We start from the raw sequence: 15,809 nt of genomic DNA, 5'->3' as shown, positions 1-15,809 counted from the left end.
TCTAGCAAATATTAATTTGTTTCGCTCTCTCTCTTTTTTTTTTTTTTTTTGAAGAAATTCTCCTTGTGTCTGTATGTTTTTTTATAGTTGGCATTTTTATAGGTTTAGACTTCCGACTCTACAGCCAATATTTGTAGAGAGAGAAAAAGGGTAGAATTGTAATCTAAAAATAATTTTTTAGTTATATTGAAATTTTATATTCAGATCAGTTTTATAACAGATGAATCATAATAAACTTCCCATGAATGTATTGGTCTGTAAAGGTATCGGATAAAACTAGAATTTGCTTTAGGAAAGCCTTGACGAACTAAAACCAGATACCCAATACTTAATCCAAAGCTTGTTGAGAGTGTGGCGCACTATAAAGTCATAAACATGCGGCTTGTCACCATATAGATATATAAAGTAAATGGTTAATCAAAGTATTGTTCGAAGGAATATAAGAAAATCATAAAACTTAAGGGAAACAGAAAGGTTAGATTTTTATCAGATTAAGTACAGGTTTTTAGCTGTTTACGTTTGGTCCTGCTTCACACAGATATATACCAATTGTTATATCAAAAGCCTCATCAACCCGATGGACTTAAAACCTACCATAACAACCTCCAAGCCAAGTTCATGCCGACGTTGTTTACCAAAAAAGAGGGAAAAATTGAGACCATTTACGCCAGCCACTGGCCAATTATGTTGCAATCAGAGCCCTATTCCAAAGTTGCAAGTTAAGCAACGAAGAAACAGCTGTTAGCATTTACCACTGTGCACTTGATAGCCAAGAGTTTAATGAAATTAAGGGTACCCGAATTCTCACAGAACTGAGATGTGGATGACCTCAAAGAAATCCCAGCAGACAATTTCATCATTGATCAAGGAATCTCTAGGTTTTTTAGACAGGTGAAACCTACATTGACAGATGCCTGAATGCCCATTAAAGTTGGAGAAAGATCAACACTGTGAATCCTCTTCTGGAAGAAAAACAGTCGAGGGATCAAAAGCTTGATACTCTAATAGCTAGGCATGGAATTGTTAAACCTCTTTCTCTCATTATTCAATACTTGCGGCATAGGCAGGTCATTAAAGTTCCTGGCATCATGCCAACCACCCCACTGGCTATTTGATGAAAGACCATTATTGCTGAACTGTTGAGAATGTATCTGTTCGTAAATCGATGGATTGTTAGCTGGAAATTGATCAAGAAACCTTGAAGAAATTCTATATGCATCATTTTGTGGAGAAAATATATTTCCTGCATGATCTGTAACATTTAAATTCTGTAAAGGTGCGGATTGGTGCATTAACATCTTGAGTCTAGGATCATCTTCACCAGGGCTAAATTGTGGAAACGAAGTCCGCATCATGTCAAGAGATGCATTATTTACCCTTTCTGTTAGCATCCCCTTACCAATTTCCAATAATGCAAGATCATTAAATTGAACATCTCCAACCTTTCCGATATCTCCAGATGCAAGAACATGCTGTTGCGACAAGTGTTTCCCTGAAGATTTAGATGCATTAGAACTACATTGAAGTCAAGATACTTAGAAAGGGAAATCAAAGGAAGATATGCAGAGTAAATCTTAAACAATAAAGAAACACACCATGAATACTAGAATTATATTCTACTCCCCCACCTGAAAAGCCAGGAGGTACTCTGCTGGACAATGAAAATCCCGGTGGGCTGGAAGCATGAGCCTTTGACACTGAAGAAAACAATTATACTCAAATCAGTTCTTTTGTCATACTTGGCTCGATAGTGAATGGAACTAACAGCACAAATGTTAACATTATTTGACATTTTCATTTAACAGAGGAAGATTTGATCTGTAAGATTGTCTAAGCTATAATGGAAGGCCCGACAAACAGGACAGTTCAAAAGAACACATAAATAACAACAATTGAAGACAGAAGGATTTACCAATCCAGCCCATGATCCAATGGATTGAAACATTCAGGAAAAGGGCCATCTATATAGAAAAATACTCAAATAACAAAATGCCTAGTAGATAGGAACATATAAGGAGAAACAACAATAAACATCAAAGGAAGCAAAATCACCCTCTGCCATCCCTACCCCATGCCACCAGCAACAGAGAAACAGCATACTAACAGTATAAATCAATGCGAAGGAAAATTGATTGCACAAAAACTCACTTCCAAGAAATTTATCTGGTAGTGCATAATTGATCGACGGCACAGAACACGGGTGTTTCCCATTGACAGTGTTATTCGAGTATCTCCACATATCCTTGTTTTCCATTAAAGCATCTGATTCAACATTCCCTCTGGAAACATGCCTAGTAATTCCAATCAATTGGTCCAAATCAGATGAGTCATCCACAAGTGCATCTTGTCTTGCAAAGGAAAACCTTGACTGATTTTTGTCTTGACTTCTCCACAAATTTGGTGACTTAAGGGCTTTGCTTGGTTCTTCATTTTCCTCCAACAACTTAACTAATGAGTCTTCCCACGCATCCAAATCTAAAGACAAAATATTAGATATAATGCTGCTTTCCCCCATATCTGAAGTTACCTTATTAACATTTTCTTTATCCCCTACATGCTCTTCAAATCCTGTCTGTAAGGCATCATTAAAAGATTCAGAAGGCTTGCCCAAGTCATGTTCATGACAATTTTGATCTTGTTGCCAGAGATGATGGCTTGACCGGCCTGCATTCTTATGGAGATAAGGCGAACAGATCCCTGTAGAAAGATGATTGACGCCTTTGCTGAACTTTGATTGTTCATAATCCAAGTTCAGCACATCATCCACAACATCTTCCCAAAAAGCTGGAGTGGTTGAATGTTCTTCAGGATACTCATTATCTTGCTGCAAATGCTTCCCAAGAGATGAATTATTTGAGCCATGCATATACAGTAATCTGTCTGAATCAGGAACAGAATATGGATCTTCCACGTGATTATTCAAGCTTATCGATGACAAATCTGAACATAAGCCTTCTACATCCCGATTTGAATCAAGGCCAACTGATTTGTCAATATTAAAATCACATTGTGATTTGGAGAGATTTAGAAAGCCTGAGTTTGCAGCAGAAGGTACCATATCTTGATCACTATCTACAAAAGCTGCAAATAAGTTGTGGTTAGAAAATATAGTAGAAGGGAGATTTTACACAAGTTCCATATTGTCTAACTCACATTTCTGAGAATTTCCACTATTATGATGCTTGTCCATCTCTGTAGGTACAAACATACCACCAGAATGGACTTCTGGGTTTTTTCCAGCTTCCGCTGATTGTCCTGCATTAAGTGCATACTTATCAGTGTTATTAACTGCAGTCACATGGACCTGTCGATCATTAGATACCTCAACTTTTCTATTGACCAAATTACCAGGGAACGATGAGTTTGTATCAGGTGGAAGAGAACCCGAAACACGCATGACCCTGTTACAAAAATACTTGGTCACCATTCATAAAACAAAACAAATTGTAGTACCACCCATGGGTAAATAAATTACCAGGAAGTCACAGCAGGAGGTGCAGGTGAAGTCATGGTCCCGCTACCTGAACAAGATGCCTTTATCTGGTTCTCGATTTTCTGTGATTGTTGAGGTTAAGATATGTTAACTGAGCCTAATAACGTGCAATATAGTGAACACGCTAAAAGCAGCAGAAACATTTCATCCAGTAACTCAGTTCACAACATAAGTGATTTATCTGAAACTTACATCTAAAGAGCTTTTCGAAATTAGTTTGGAGGTTGATGACATGTGTCTGGGATCATCTTCTGTGGGAGGTAAAACACACCCCGAGCGCCGATGCAAATTATTTGTAGCCCCAATAATTTGTTGGACTCTACTCCTTTAACATCCAAATTACAGACCAAAACTATAATCAAATATAACTCCTAAACATAGGCAGGAAAAATAAATGGGTGGCGGAAACAAAGAGTAAGACTAATTAGCATGATGGAGGATGCAATTTAAAAAACAAATAAAAAGAGAATATACAAATTTACATTCACAAATTCAGAACCTGCATGAAACATTTGTGTAAGGTAGAACTTATAAAATATATGGTCCATCTGATATGTCAACTAAACCATATGTTGGTTTTTCTTGTTAAGAAAAGCACCTCAAAACTACAAGAAATTTGACATGGAAGCTTTAGATACCACTCACAAATTAACATGTCCATAAGTCATCCAGCCACAAGAAGACATATGCGAGACATCATACATTCAAAATTCCAAAGAAGAGAGACGGGGCTCATACATGAGTCGGAAACCAAAAATACCTTGCAAATGCTAATACTAGCTCATCTTTGGTAAAGCTATCTTCTTGAGAGCCATAATCATGCAGATATAAGCAATCTCTGTTGCTGCAAGGCTGGACAAGAAATAAAAGTTATAAAGTAGCCCAGAGAAATTGTTATCCCTAAGTCCTAGCAAAGCATTCATTTCAGCTTATATCACCATTTACCACATTTCTCAACCATGCATGGCAATACTTTGTGGTTCCAAAACAAGCCCTGCAAATGCAAACATCAACCCATAAACATCACATCATCACAAATGTCACTGTCCAATAAAAAAGTTAAAAAGGTATGGTTCTTACCTCAAGGGTCTACCTTCTAATACAAAACAATGCACTGATTGAATACACCGAATTGCTTCTGCTTCTTTTGAGTACGTTATATACCTATGGATAAGTACTTTTATAATTAGAATTCCAGAAATACGACTTGAACTATATAACATATAAATGACAGGGTTACAAGGAACATGACAAAACCAGTGCACATATTCACACAGGAAAAATAAAATAGAATAGGAAGAAGAAAAACTAAGTTAAAAGCCAAGCTAATTTTTCTGCTTGAAACTTCGTGCAGGGTGATGACCATTGCGATACACAATAATAACTTACACACAGCAGCTGTTGTTTGCAGAATGTTGGATTATGCCCGAAGCTGTCCGAGAAATTGACACTTTCATAACTTTTCCATACCTGCCAAAATACTCCTTGCGTTGAAGTAGCTGACAAAATACAAATAAAACACATCATGAAAAAGGTAAGATAAATTAACAATTTAAAATATATGAAACAACATATAAGAGTATGACATGCACCACATACATGCATCTAGCAACATTTAGATACAGAACAACATCATTGAAGAACTCACATCTTCATCTGCAAGGTTAAGAGCCAACCCAATTATGTACACTAGGTTCCGTTGAATAACTCTAACATCAGTAAGATGTTTCCTTCCTTCAGTCGATTTGGACTTCAACTTCTGCATTTTCTTTCTATGCTTTGAATTCATTTCAGCAACCAACCTACGTAAGCAAGAAATCATTGAACTAAAGACTTGCAAGAGAATAAGAACATCATAAAAAAATAGAAATTCCCCTCAGCCAAACAACCTTTGACAATTTGCTGCCATTGCCACAATACGTTCTTTGTCATAAGGCACACGGCAAGCTGGACAACGACCACCAGTCCCATCCTTTTCTGACATTTCCATAATGTGGTGCCAACACCAGACACAGATCTGCAGAGGAGAAGGAAGAAGACACATAAAATCAAACACACCTATCACTTATCAGTAAGGGGCAATAATTATATGTAAACAGTCACTACATTTTGCTACTAAAATATCAGATATCCCAAAATTTTTATTTCCAACAAAGTTCAACAATAAATTAAGAAATTCATTCATGCACCTCATAGCCGCATTTGCATGGTTTCAGCTGCTGATCAGTCAGGTCCATCTCCTCAGTGCATATCGGACATGATTTCCCCCCTTTGTCACACATGATTGATCCAGGGAATTTAACTATAATAAAATAATTATAAAATTAAAAATAAAAAATAAAATAAAATAAATAAACCTCAGCTCCAAGGCAAAAACATCTAGAATTAATATATATTGCGCAAATTTCTACTGCTATAACATTCAGAAGGCCATTGAAGTCCTCAGCACAATCACAAAATAAAATTTCAAAATATAAGTTGATAATCATCAATTAAAACGCGGGGGAAAGAAAAAATGGTCCACACTCCACATGTACCGAGCAATGTTAACAAGAGAAAATCAACTATCAATTACATTAAAAAGAAAAAGGGAACACCGCCTTATATCTTACGTATCCCCGTTCTATTAAAATATAGCCAAATATTTAGACAGGTCACCACAAAGAAGTGCCCAATAATAATAATAAAAATTATTATTATTATCTATTGTTGTTATTATTAACACGCCGTATAATCACAGGTTTAATTTCCATCTGGTTAGGTACACAATTGCAAGTGAGCAAAGCGTAAAATTAGACACACATACTTGCTGATAAGATGAAACAAGAAAAATTGAGGGTTTAGGTTTGCGACAATGAGTGCTACTGCTAGGTATTCCGGCAAGTGAAATGATCATTGTTATCACTTCCTTTTTCTCAGTTAATTCTAGCGGCACTGTCCCTGCCAATCACTACAGTGAACGGAGAAATGAGAAAAGAAAAAGCGTTCTAAATGCATGCTTTCTACATTTTACTTTTTTTTTTTTTTCCCTTCGCTTATGCGCCGTAATAATCAACATTCAGCATAACATTTTTTTCAGAAACACTTAGAATCAAAGGAAATCGCCACTGATAAGTTTAGCGCACCGTATTTTATCGATTTTGGAAATTGCTAGAGAGAGAAAAAAATGAAAAACCCTAACCTAGGGGGAAGGGAATGGAAGGGATGAACAAGGGAATGGTGGAAGAGTAAAGAATGAGGAAGTAAAAGTAATAAGTTTGAGAGAGAGAGAGAGAGGTTAAGTGAACTTACGGAGCGGTGAAGAGGAAGATGAAGATAGTGATGAAGATAGTGATGAAGAAGAGGCAGAGGAAGGTGCTAGAAGCGGAAGAGGAGGATAATGCGAAACATGGAATCAGAGATAGAGAATAGAGAGAGAAAGGGGAAAGAATGGGAATGGGAATGGGAATGGGATGGCTTTGGTGTACGTGGTGACTGCTGAGGTGACTTGCTCAAATTCCGAGCTTTCTTCAATACAACTCTCATTTTATTTATGCCTGGCCCTTTTTTTTCTTCTTCCAATCTTTTAATTATCCATTCACATTTTTTTTAAAATTTTTATTATATAAAAATATTTAATTAACCAAATCATATTTTAAAAAAAAATAAAATAAATTCATTTCTTCTTAATTATAATTTATAAGATAGTCTGTATTGTCCAACTTAGTTGCTCTACTAATGATAAGAGTTTGAATACTTCCACTATATCTTCAATCCTCCATCAAAACCGATGAACCATTGTTACATAGTACAATGAATATTTGAATCAATCTATAACAAATGGTTAATGGCTGTCATTCTTTTAGGATTAGGTTGACAAATCATAGACGAATATAGCATAAAGTTATTTAGTTCCTTTCTTTAGGCTATGCCCCTCCCTTCTCTCCTTTATTTTTCTCTCTCCAAATGTGTTTTTAACCGTTTTTGGATACATAATTGGACCAGCACAATTGGGCTTGATTGTTTGTATTCAACTCTCTTCATTTTTCTCATCCATCTATTTAAAGGTACTGCCATGACAAAAAAAAAGGTACTGATGCCCATCAATTTGTAGCTCACATTGCATATCTCTTCCTCTTCATCTCAAAAGTTTTGGGTTTAAATCCTACCAAGTACAACCAAAAGAAAATTTTGGTAAGTGTATGAAGAGTGTGTGGGCTAAAGTGGTAAGTATTTTAGTCCATCAATCAAGATTATTAAGTTTGAAATATGCAGCAGAAGCCTGGCGAAGATGGTTTAACTATCTGCCTCATACAGTGCTACACCCGGGTTCTAGTCCCAGTTGAGGCTGTTGTTGGTTTAAGGAACCCATAATATCCAATTACCCATGGTAGTGTGTGTGAGTGTGTTGTGTGTGTAACATGGGTGTAATGCCTAGGATTGGGGGCTGTCCAATCCACTTGACCAAAAAAAAATTTTGAAATATGAGAACATAAAAAAATCTCATTGAAAAATCTGTCAATGGAAAAGGTTGTAGGAGAAACACAACCTAAGCCTTTAATTATAGATGATTTTTTAGATAGAGATTTTTTTGTAGTGAGCAAGACAACCAAATACACCTATCATCATGTTCACAGATGAGGGTGAAAAAGTACTATCAGAATCTTATTTTAAGTCTATTGTCATCAAAGTTCTTAACAAATACTTTAGTTATACTGCTTTAGTGCATCGGTTAAGAAACATCTGGCGACTGAAGGGTGGTTATAATATTAAGAAAGCTATGTTCGGCTATTTCCTAATGAAATGTGATCTGACAGAACATTGGGATATAGTTTTGGCATGAGGTCCTTGAATGATTGGGAGGTACTATATTGCGATTAAGCCATAGACTGCATCTTTTTAACCAAATAAAAAAATCTTTGGTTATACTCTTGTTTAGATTCATGTTGCTGGGTTAAATATCTAGGATTATTGTGGATTACTATGGCTTAATGGACTTAGGAGCTAACCATAAGAACCAAAAATAATTAACGTAAAATAATAATAAATAAATTGTCCGAAAATAGATCGAAAATTTAGAGGTGAAAATTGAATTTAGTGATTTTTTAGTGGGAAAATGTAATTTTTTGCGTAAAAATGCGTACCGGTAAATTAGCCGGCAGTATCGTCTTAAATCTGTTTGGTACTGCGTGAGAGTGATAAAAACGGTAGAAAAATTTAGGAAAATAATTAAAGTTGAAAATCGGACGCTAATTCTAAAGATTTGACCCAAAGTTTAGACCAAACAGGCCAAAAACGCTAACCGGTTGGATCGGGTCTAAATTGGGTCAAGTCCAATATATATGTGTAAAATAAACCCAAATCAACTCACAACACACTTAAAGCAAACCCTAGGAGCTGCATTGAAGGAGAAGAGAAACCCTACCATACACTATTCATCCTCCCCTTCATTCGCTTATAACTCGAGCTATGGTACTCCGATTTGCGTGCCGTTTGTGGCTATGCAAAACTCTCATGCGAGCCCGTCAGTTCTAACTAACTTTTGCTAGTAAATTTTTGAGTTTCATACTCCCTTTCTCTATCCTAAGTGAATTTCGAATTTAAGGTTTGGTTTTTGAAATTTATGGTTTGGTTGTTTAGGTGCCAACCAATAGTAAAAAATCATTGAGTTTCATCCCCAATTTCTGTGATTAAGGTAAAGTTTCTCAAAAATTCTTGTAATTTGGTATATGGTGAATTCTAGGTATTGATGTTAGTGATATTGGTGTGTATAGCTTGATATTTGGTGACTTGGAAAGTGGTGTTGGTGATTGGAAACTTGTTAGAATTAAATTTGGTGAAATTGTGCATATTGAAAATCGGTCAAGATATGGTTTCGATTTTCTCTATATAATATGTAATATTTCGTGAACCATAGGCTAGTGGACCTTAGTATATGATTGAATTGGGTTGTTGATAATTGTTGAAATGATGAGTATGATAATTTTGATTATTGTGATGATTTTAATGAACTATGATGTTGTTATTGATAAATGGTGTTGATTATTGAGATTGGATTGAATGATGGTAATCATGAGAATTTGTAGTGATAGAATGATTATTGATGAATTTGTTGGTTGAGAATGATGTGAGTGTGATGAATTTGATGATTGGGATTAATGATTTTGAGAATAATGCATTATAAGTGGAGTTTTGGTAAGAATAGTGATTTAAGACAAAATAGTAAGATCTGATGTGAATTGAAGTGTGTTGAGGTTTTGAGTTGAATTGGTTTAAAGTTTTAAAAATTAGAGAAACTTGTTGGTTTTTGAAAATTTTGATTTTTGACGAACTTTGTCGAGGCATAACTTGGCCTCTTTTAGAGTACACAAGTACACCGTCTAAGTAAACTATGGTAAAGTCTACATATGAGTAAAAAATATTATTCATAATTTTCTGAAACTCATTTGGTGCATTTTTTAATCTCTCGAGCATTATATTCTATTCATAATGTCTAAAAGGTACAATAAAGACTATTTTATATCTATCTTCCTCTTTTACGAATATCTGATAATATCCTAATTTTAAATCAAATTTAGAAAAAATAGTAACATTACTTAGGCCCAGGTTGGGTAAATAACTTAAATAAGTTCTTTTGGAAAAGGAGCTTAAAACATAAGGACTTTTATTAAAAGCACCTTATAAATAAGTTATTTTGTGTTTGGTTTTTTAGTTATAAAGTACTTATTTTAAAGTTGTAGCGTTTGGATAAATAACGTAAAAGATAAATTTTTTTTATAAAAGAGAATGAATATTAAAATAACCATGATAACAAATATTTTCCAATATTGAATGTTGATGATATGGTAGGTGAAAATAAAAAATAAATATAAAATGTGTGTCAATGTATATTTTATTGCTGTTTTTTATTTTTTATTTTTACTCCTATTAGAACTCTCTTCTCCTTTATTGAGGTCAAGAACTTGTTATAATTAACTATGAAAATAATAATAAGCTATAAAATTACATATGAAAAAAATAAAATTAAAACTGAAATTTCATACCACACTTGAATACAAATTTAATAATAAAAAATAGTGATAAAATGATAAAAAAAAATACTTAGAAAGAATATATGCAGTAAGTTGTTCAGATGTAATATTATCTGAAAATGTGGTGGAGGATCAATACTTCCATCAGATGTTTCATTACGTAAAAATGGTGAGACTTGGAACATTGCGTGAGAATGATGGTGGAAGGCCAGTGCTTCTAGCAGACCTTGTGTGAAAATGGTGATGAAGGGTCAGTATTTTTAATAGAGTCAAGAAGGAAAGTAGATTTTTTTTGTTTTAAAATTAATTTGTTTTAAGTAAGTGGTAGAATGACTTCTCGAGAAGTAAGAAGTCATATATTTCTACTCCTTCAAAAAGCTGCAAATTAACTTTTCGAAAAGTTAAAAGCTTTTTTTAAAATAGTGCCAAACACATAGATTGTGACTTTTTATAATCCAAAAGTTAAAAAAAAAAGTAGCTTCTGCTACTTCCCAAACGGGCACTTAATCTTTTAATCAAGTCATTCTTGTTTGGAAGGGAATATCTTATCCATGTTAAGGTATTATTTAGAGATTTGTAATTAATTACTAATATGGAAGCTCCTCTTTTTTGGTTGGTTTTGTATGTAATAAGTAGTTATCCCATCTTTATCTACCATAAAAGGATATAGTAAAAGAATAAGGCTTAGTTTGGTAAAATTTTTACTTTTTAAAAGTAGCTTACAAAAGCTAATTTTTAAAAGATGGCTTTTTAAAAATTGTAGCATTTATCTTTGATAAATCAAATTAAAAATAGCTTTCAACAAACACAAGTAACAACAATTACGTTTGGTAAAATAGTTTTTAAAATTTAAAAATATTATAATAGACATAAATACAAGCATTAAATTTGAAAATTAGTTAACATATGAGGTTATATTAGACTTTTAAGTTTTGAAAAGTACAAGCCAAATTTGAAAAGCTCTATCTTAGTTGCTTTCAAAAGTACCCCGATCTTTTAAAAGCTGCAAGTACAAGTAATGAGCGGATATTTTATACGCTTTTTAGCATCATTTTCATATAGTTTTTAGTATGTTTTGTTTAAGTTTTATTATATTTTCATAGGTTTTAGTGTTAAATTCACATTTTTTGGATTCTATTTTGAGTTTATGTATTTTTATGCAATTTTAGGTAATTTCTGGCTAAAATTGAGGAGTTAGAGCAAAAGTCTGATTCAGAGATAGAGAAAGCACTGCAGATGTTGTTCGGATTTGACCTCCTTGCACTCAGAAGAGCTTTTCTAGAGCTAAAGAAGTCCAAATGGAACGTTTGCAACGACTATAGAAAGCTAACTTTCAGATCTTTCCAGTAATATATAATAGTCCATACTTTGCTTCAAAATAGAAGGCCCAAAACTGGCGTCTAATGCCAGCCTCCTGCCCTAGTCCAGGCGTCCAGCTCCCAAAGGAGGAGACTAGCGTCCAAATACCCAAAGAGGACCCCCTAGTCAGCGTTCAACTCCCTAGAGGCCTCATAGCACATGAATCTCAATCAAGCGTAGCCCAAACACTCACCAAGTAGGCCCCAAAAGTAGATTTTAGCACTAAAAGACTGTTTTACCCTTTCTTATGTAATCCTTAGTCATTAGTTTAGTATTTAAGGGATATTTTACATAATCTTAGAGGACTTTATGCCACATTTTCATTTATCATTGAGTCTCTAAACCTCCTAAGTTGAGGGGAGGAGCCTGATGTGCTATAAACTTGATAGCCACGATTTTAGGAAATTGCACGATCGGTAAAAATTCCTTCCAGCAAGTGCACCGGTTATCGTCAAGTAAAAACTCACAATAGAGTGAGGTCGAATCCCACAAGGATTGGTTGAGTGAGCAATTCGGATTAGAAGTGTGTTCTAGTTGAGCGGAATCAATATTTAGATGAGAATTGCGGAATGTAAAATTGGCGGGAAACGTAAATGGCAAGAAATTGAAAGTGCGGAATCTTAAATTGCATGAATTACAGAGCGAGAAGCTAAATTGCTGAAATTAAAAGGGGATCGGGGTTATTGCATGAATTAAATTTGCAGAATGTAAAGAGAAAGTGTAGATCAGAAATGGGGAATTCATTGGGTTTCAGGAGATATTGAGATCTCCGAATCAAAACATTTTTATCCCTTCCTCAACCAATGCATTCATTGAATTTTGCTTGGCAATCTTATATGATTGGATCCCAATCCCTTGGCTCACCAATTCTCTCTAAAAACAAACAAATTCCCAATCCCTTGGTTTAAATGTTCATAAGAAGAGATGATGCTCGATCACTGATTATACCACACAGTTTCATGAACCACAATTTGGTAGGATTACATGTCACAATATCCATCCAAACCCCAATCCAATTCACTGTGAGAAAGCTTCTCTAGCATGAATCCTCCATTCCTTTCCCAAGGTTCCGAAGGATTCCAATTATGGATAGTTTCTTGCCCAAGACAACTATCCAATGGAATTAGATCGAGAAGCTTTCTAACAAAATTCAAGAGAAAAGATTGAAGAAGAAGATAAAAACTATTATTGATTCATTGAATTACAACAGAGCTCCCTAACCCAATGAAAGGGGGTTTAGTGAGTCATAGCTCTGAATTCAATTACAAAAAGATGAAAACTAGCAAAATGATCCCCCAAAGTCTCTAAAAGGTTTTTTCAAACTTAAATTCTATCCTATTTATACACTTTCTAAATTGAGCTTCTGTTGTGTTTCTTGGGCTTTGAGGCCTTTTCCTGATTTCCTTTTGCTTTGGGTTTATGATCCATAATCCTGATAAGGCTGCTGATCCAATTCTGCAACATTCATTGAGCCAACTTAGTGATAATCAAGTAATGACACATGACTCAACAAATTGAAATTCCAGACTCCTCAATTCTTCAGGCCCAATCCCATAAACCATGATATTCAATTGGGTTTCATACCAGAGTATATTTAAGTTAATATTTGTGCTCAAATGCTAACTTAAACTGCAATATTCTTGGCCCAGAAACCTTTTCAATTAGTGGCGTTTAAGTTGAAGTTTAAGCTTAAACTTCAACTTAAACGCCAGACACTTCCAGGAGGTAAAATTGTCGAACACGTTTAAGCTTCAGTTTAAGGTTAAACTGAAGCTTAAACGTGGGAATGGAAGAAAGCAATCCTGGAGTGTGAAATGTCGAACACGTTTAAGCTTTAGTTTAAGGTTAAACTGGAGCTTAAACGTGGAAATGAGGAAAGCAACCCCTGGAGGAAAATTGGGTCGAACACGTTTAAGCTTCAGTTTAAGCTTAAACTGAAGCTTAAACGTGGAAATGAGAAAGCAACCCTGGAGGAGAAAAAATAGTCGAACACGTTTAAGCTCCAGTTTAAGCTTAAACTGGAGCTTAAACGTGGGAATGCTCCCTGGTGCTTTCAATTCTGGCGTTTAACTTCCAGTTTAAGGTTAAACTGGAGGTTAAACGCCACTTGTGATATTCAAGCTTCCTTTATTGATTTGGTTGCTTCCTTGCCTAGCCTCTTCTTCCCTGAAATCATCCAAACAACTGCATCAAAGTCTTGCAAAAATTTCATGAGAAATCTTTCATTCATAGCATTCAAGTAATATAACTAAAAACTCATGAAATTTGCATCAAAAATCATACTGTTTGGATGGTTTATTGCTTTGTTATTCATTTAACCATTCTTGGTTACGTTAAGCTCAAGAAAATGCATAAAACAACTAAAACTAACAGAAAAATGCTAGTGAAACTAGCCTAAGATGCCTTGGCATCACAACACCAAACTTAATACTTGCTTGTCCCTAAGCAAGTCCTGAGTTATTGGAGAAGAAAGTATGAAACAGAAAGCAATTACATTGGCTATATTAGCAAGCATTTGAAGTTCATCAGAAGGGTTTTATGCAGAAAGTTGCAGCATCACTTTTTCATTCTGATCAGGTAAGATTATCACTTTTTCATTGCATCCATCAAACACTGCTATGGCCTCTTGTTATTCTTATGTTCTTGGCACTTTTCCCTTCTTTGTTTTTCTTTTTCTTAGAGCTCCTTTGCTCCTTGTTTGCTCAGTGTCATGTGTTGCACAAGCCTTTGGCATTTTTTTTTCTTATCAGTGCACTACACATATCCACTACAGGCATTTTAGTTCACATTTCTTCTTGAGACATTGGTGCCCAGCACCTCTTTGTGTGACTAAATGTTTTGTATTTAGGTTGCTCTTGATAATGGACTTTTGGTTGATAATCCCGGGTTAGTTAACCCAAGTTACCAAGTGTTGAAACACTCCTCAGAACCTATTCATCCAAGCATATCCTTAATACATAAACACCACAAGCATTTGTCTCAAAAGTTCAAACCATTGGTGCCTAGCTTATTTTCTCAATTTTTTTGCTTTTTGGTTGCCCTTTTTCAGTGGCTTTTTCTTCTTCTTTTTCTTTCTTTTTTCATGGCCAAAGACATTTATTCAACAAGATCCATAGACAGTATTCAAACTTTTACACAAAAATGATAATTCTACACTCAATTTCCCGTGATCTGACTAAACAATCAAGCATGCATACCACCACTTAATTCTACTTGATTTGTCACTAATTGAGCCAAGTTACTTTTGTTCAAACTTTTCTTTTATTTTTGGAAACAGAACAAGCATGGCAAGCATTTGTTTAAGAAGGTGAAGTTATATCCAAACATCTAGGCATTCACTTTATTCAAAGCAGTAAACAGACAAACATACTAGAAATTTCACATAAAACTTAAATGACTTAAAATGAAAGAAAGCTCATAAAGACAATTCACAAACTATTATTTGATTATTAAGGAACAAGACCACCTCTCATTTGTTGCTTGGTTCTTCTTGATTCTTGGGGTCCTGTTTCTTCTTGCTTCTTGTCTCTCTTTGACCACTTGTACTTCCTTTGTCTTTTCTTATGAGCTTTGTCCAGAATCCAGCTTTTTTCATTGTTTCTTCCACTCTTCCTTCAAGGATCACTGCCTTTTTCATTTCTCCTTCTTGCCTCCCCTTGAAATACTCATCAAAAGTTGGGAATGCTGGGTCCATCTTGTGTAGATGTTCCCCTATGTAGTTAAGCTTGATTTGAGAACTGATGTTGTAATCAGCTTGAACTGCATATCTTGCATTCTGCAAAGTGGTGGCTTCCTTGATTGCCAAGATATTGTCATCTTGGTGTTGGCATATGTGGCTGAGGGATTCCTGTAATTGTAAATTCTGTTCCCTTTGCAGATCTAGGAATCTTGATTCAAAGTTCCTTTGCATGTCCATCATTTTTAGGTGAAAGTCCTCTTGCCTCTCT

At 34.9% G+C, this 15,809-nt stretch overlaps 1 protein-coding gene across 2 annotated transcripts; it reads right to left on the bottom strand.

The window, feature by feature from the left end:
• Positions 1–425: 425 nt before the first annotated feature.
• LOC130935999 (uncharacterized) lies at positions 426–6,986 on the bottom strand. Of its 2 annotated transcripts, none has more exons than XM_057865958.1 (15): positions 6,785–6,986; positions 5,683–5,795; positions 5,383–5,510; positions 5,142–5,295; positions 4,883–4,992; positions 4,574–4,657; positions 4,439–4,487; positions 4,254–4,345; positions 3,686–3,818; positions 3,476–3,555; positions 3,349–3,401; positions 3,154–3,255; positions 2,149–3,081; positions 1,596–1,697; positions 426–1,492 (listed from the first exon to the last, which is right to left on the bottom strand). In XM_057865958.1, the coding sequence occupies exons 2-15, from the start codon at positions 5,773–5,775 to the stop codon at positions 1,002–1,004; spliced, it is 2,604 nt and encodes an 867-aa protein (XP_057721941.1). In that variant the 5' UTR covers positions 5,776–5,795; positions 6,785–6,986; the 3' UTR covers positions 426–1,001. The 2 variants fall into 2 exon arrangements, with proteins under 2 accessions (XP_057721941.1, XP_057721942.1); XM_057865959.1 differs by having other exon boundaries at positions 1,629–1,697.
• Between the last annotated feature and the right edge of the window lie 8,823 nt (positions 6,987–15,809).

Source organism: Arachis stenosperma, chromosome 6 (genome assembly GCF_014773155.1).
Source record: "Arachis stenosperma cultivar V10309 chromosome 6, arast.V10309.gnm1.PFL2, whole genome shotgun sequence".
In the NCBI taxonomy this organism is placed as follows: Eukaryota; Viridiplantae; Streptophyta; class Magnoliopsida; order Fabales; family Fabaceae; genus Arachis; species Arachis stenosperma.
Note: the sequence above shows the minus strand (reverse complement) of the source record. Positions and strands in the feature narration are given on the sequence as shown.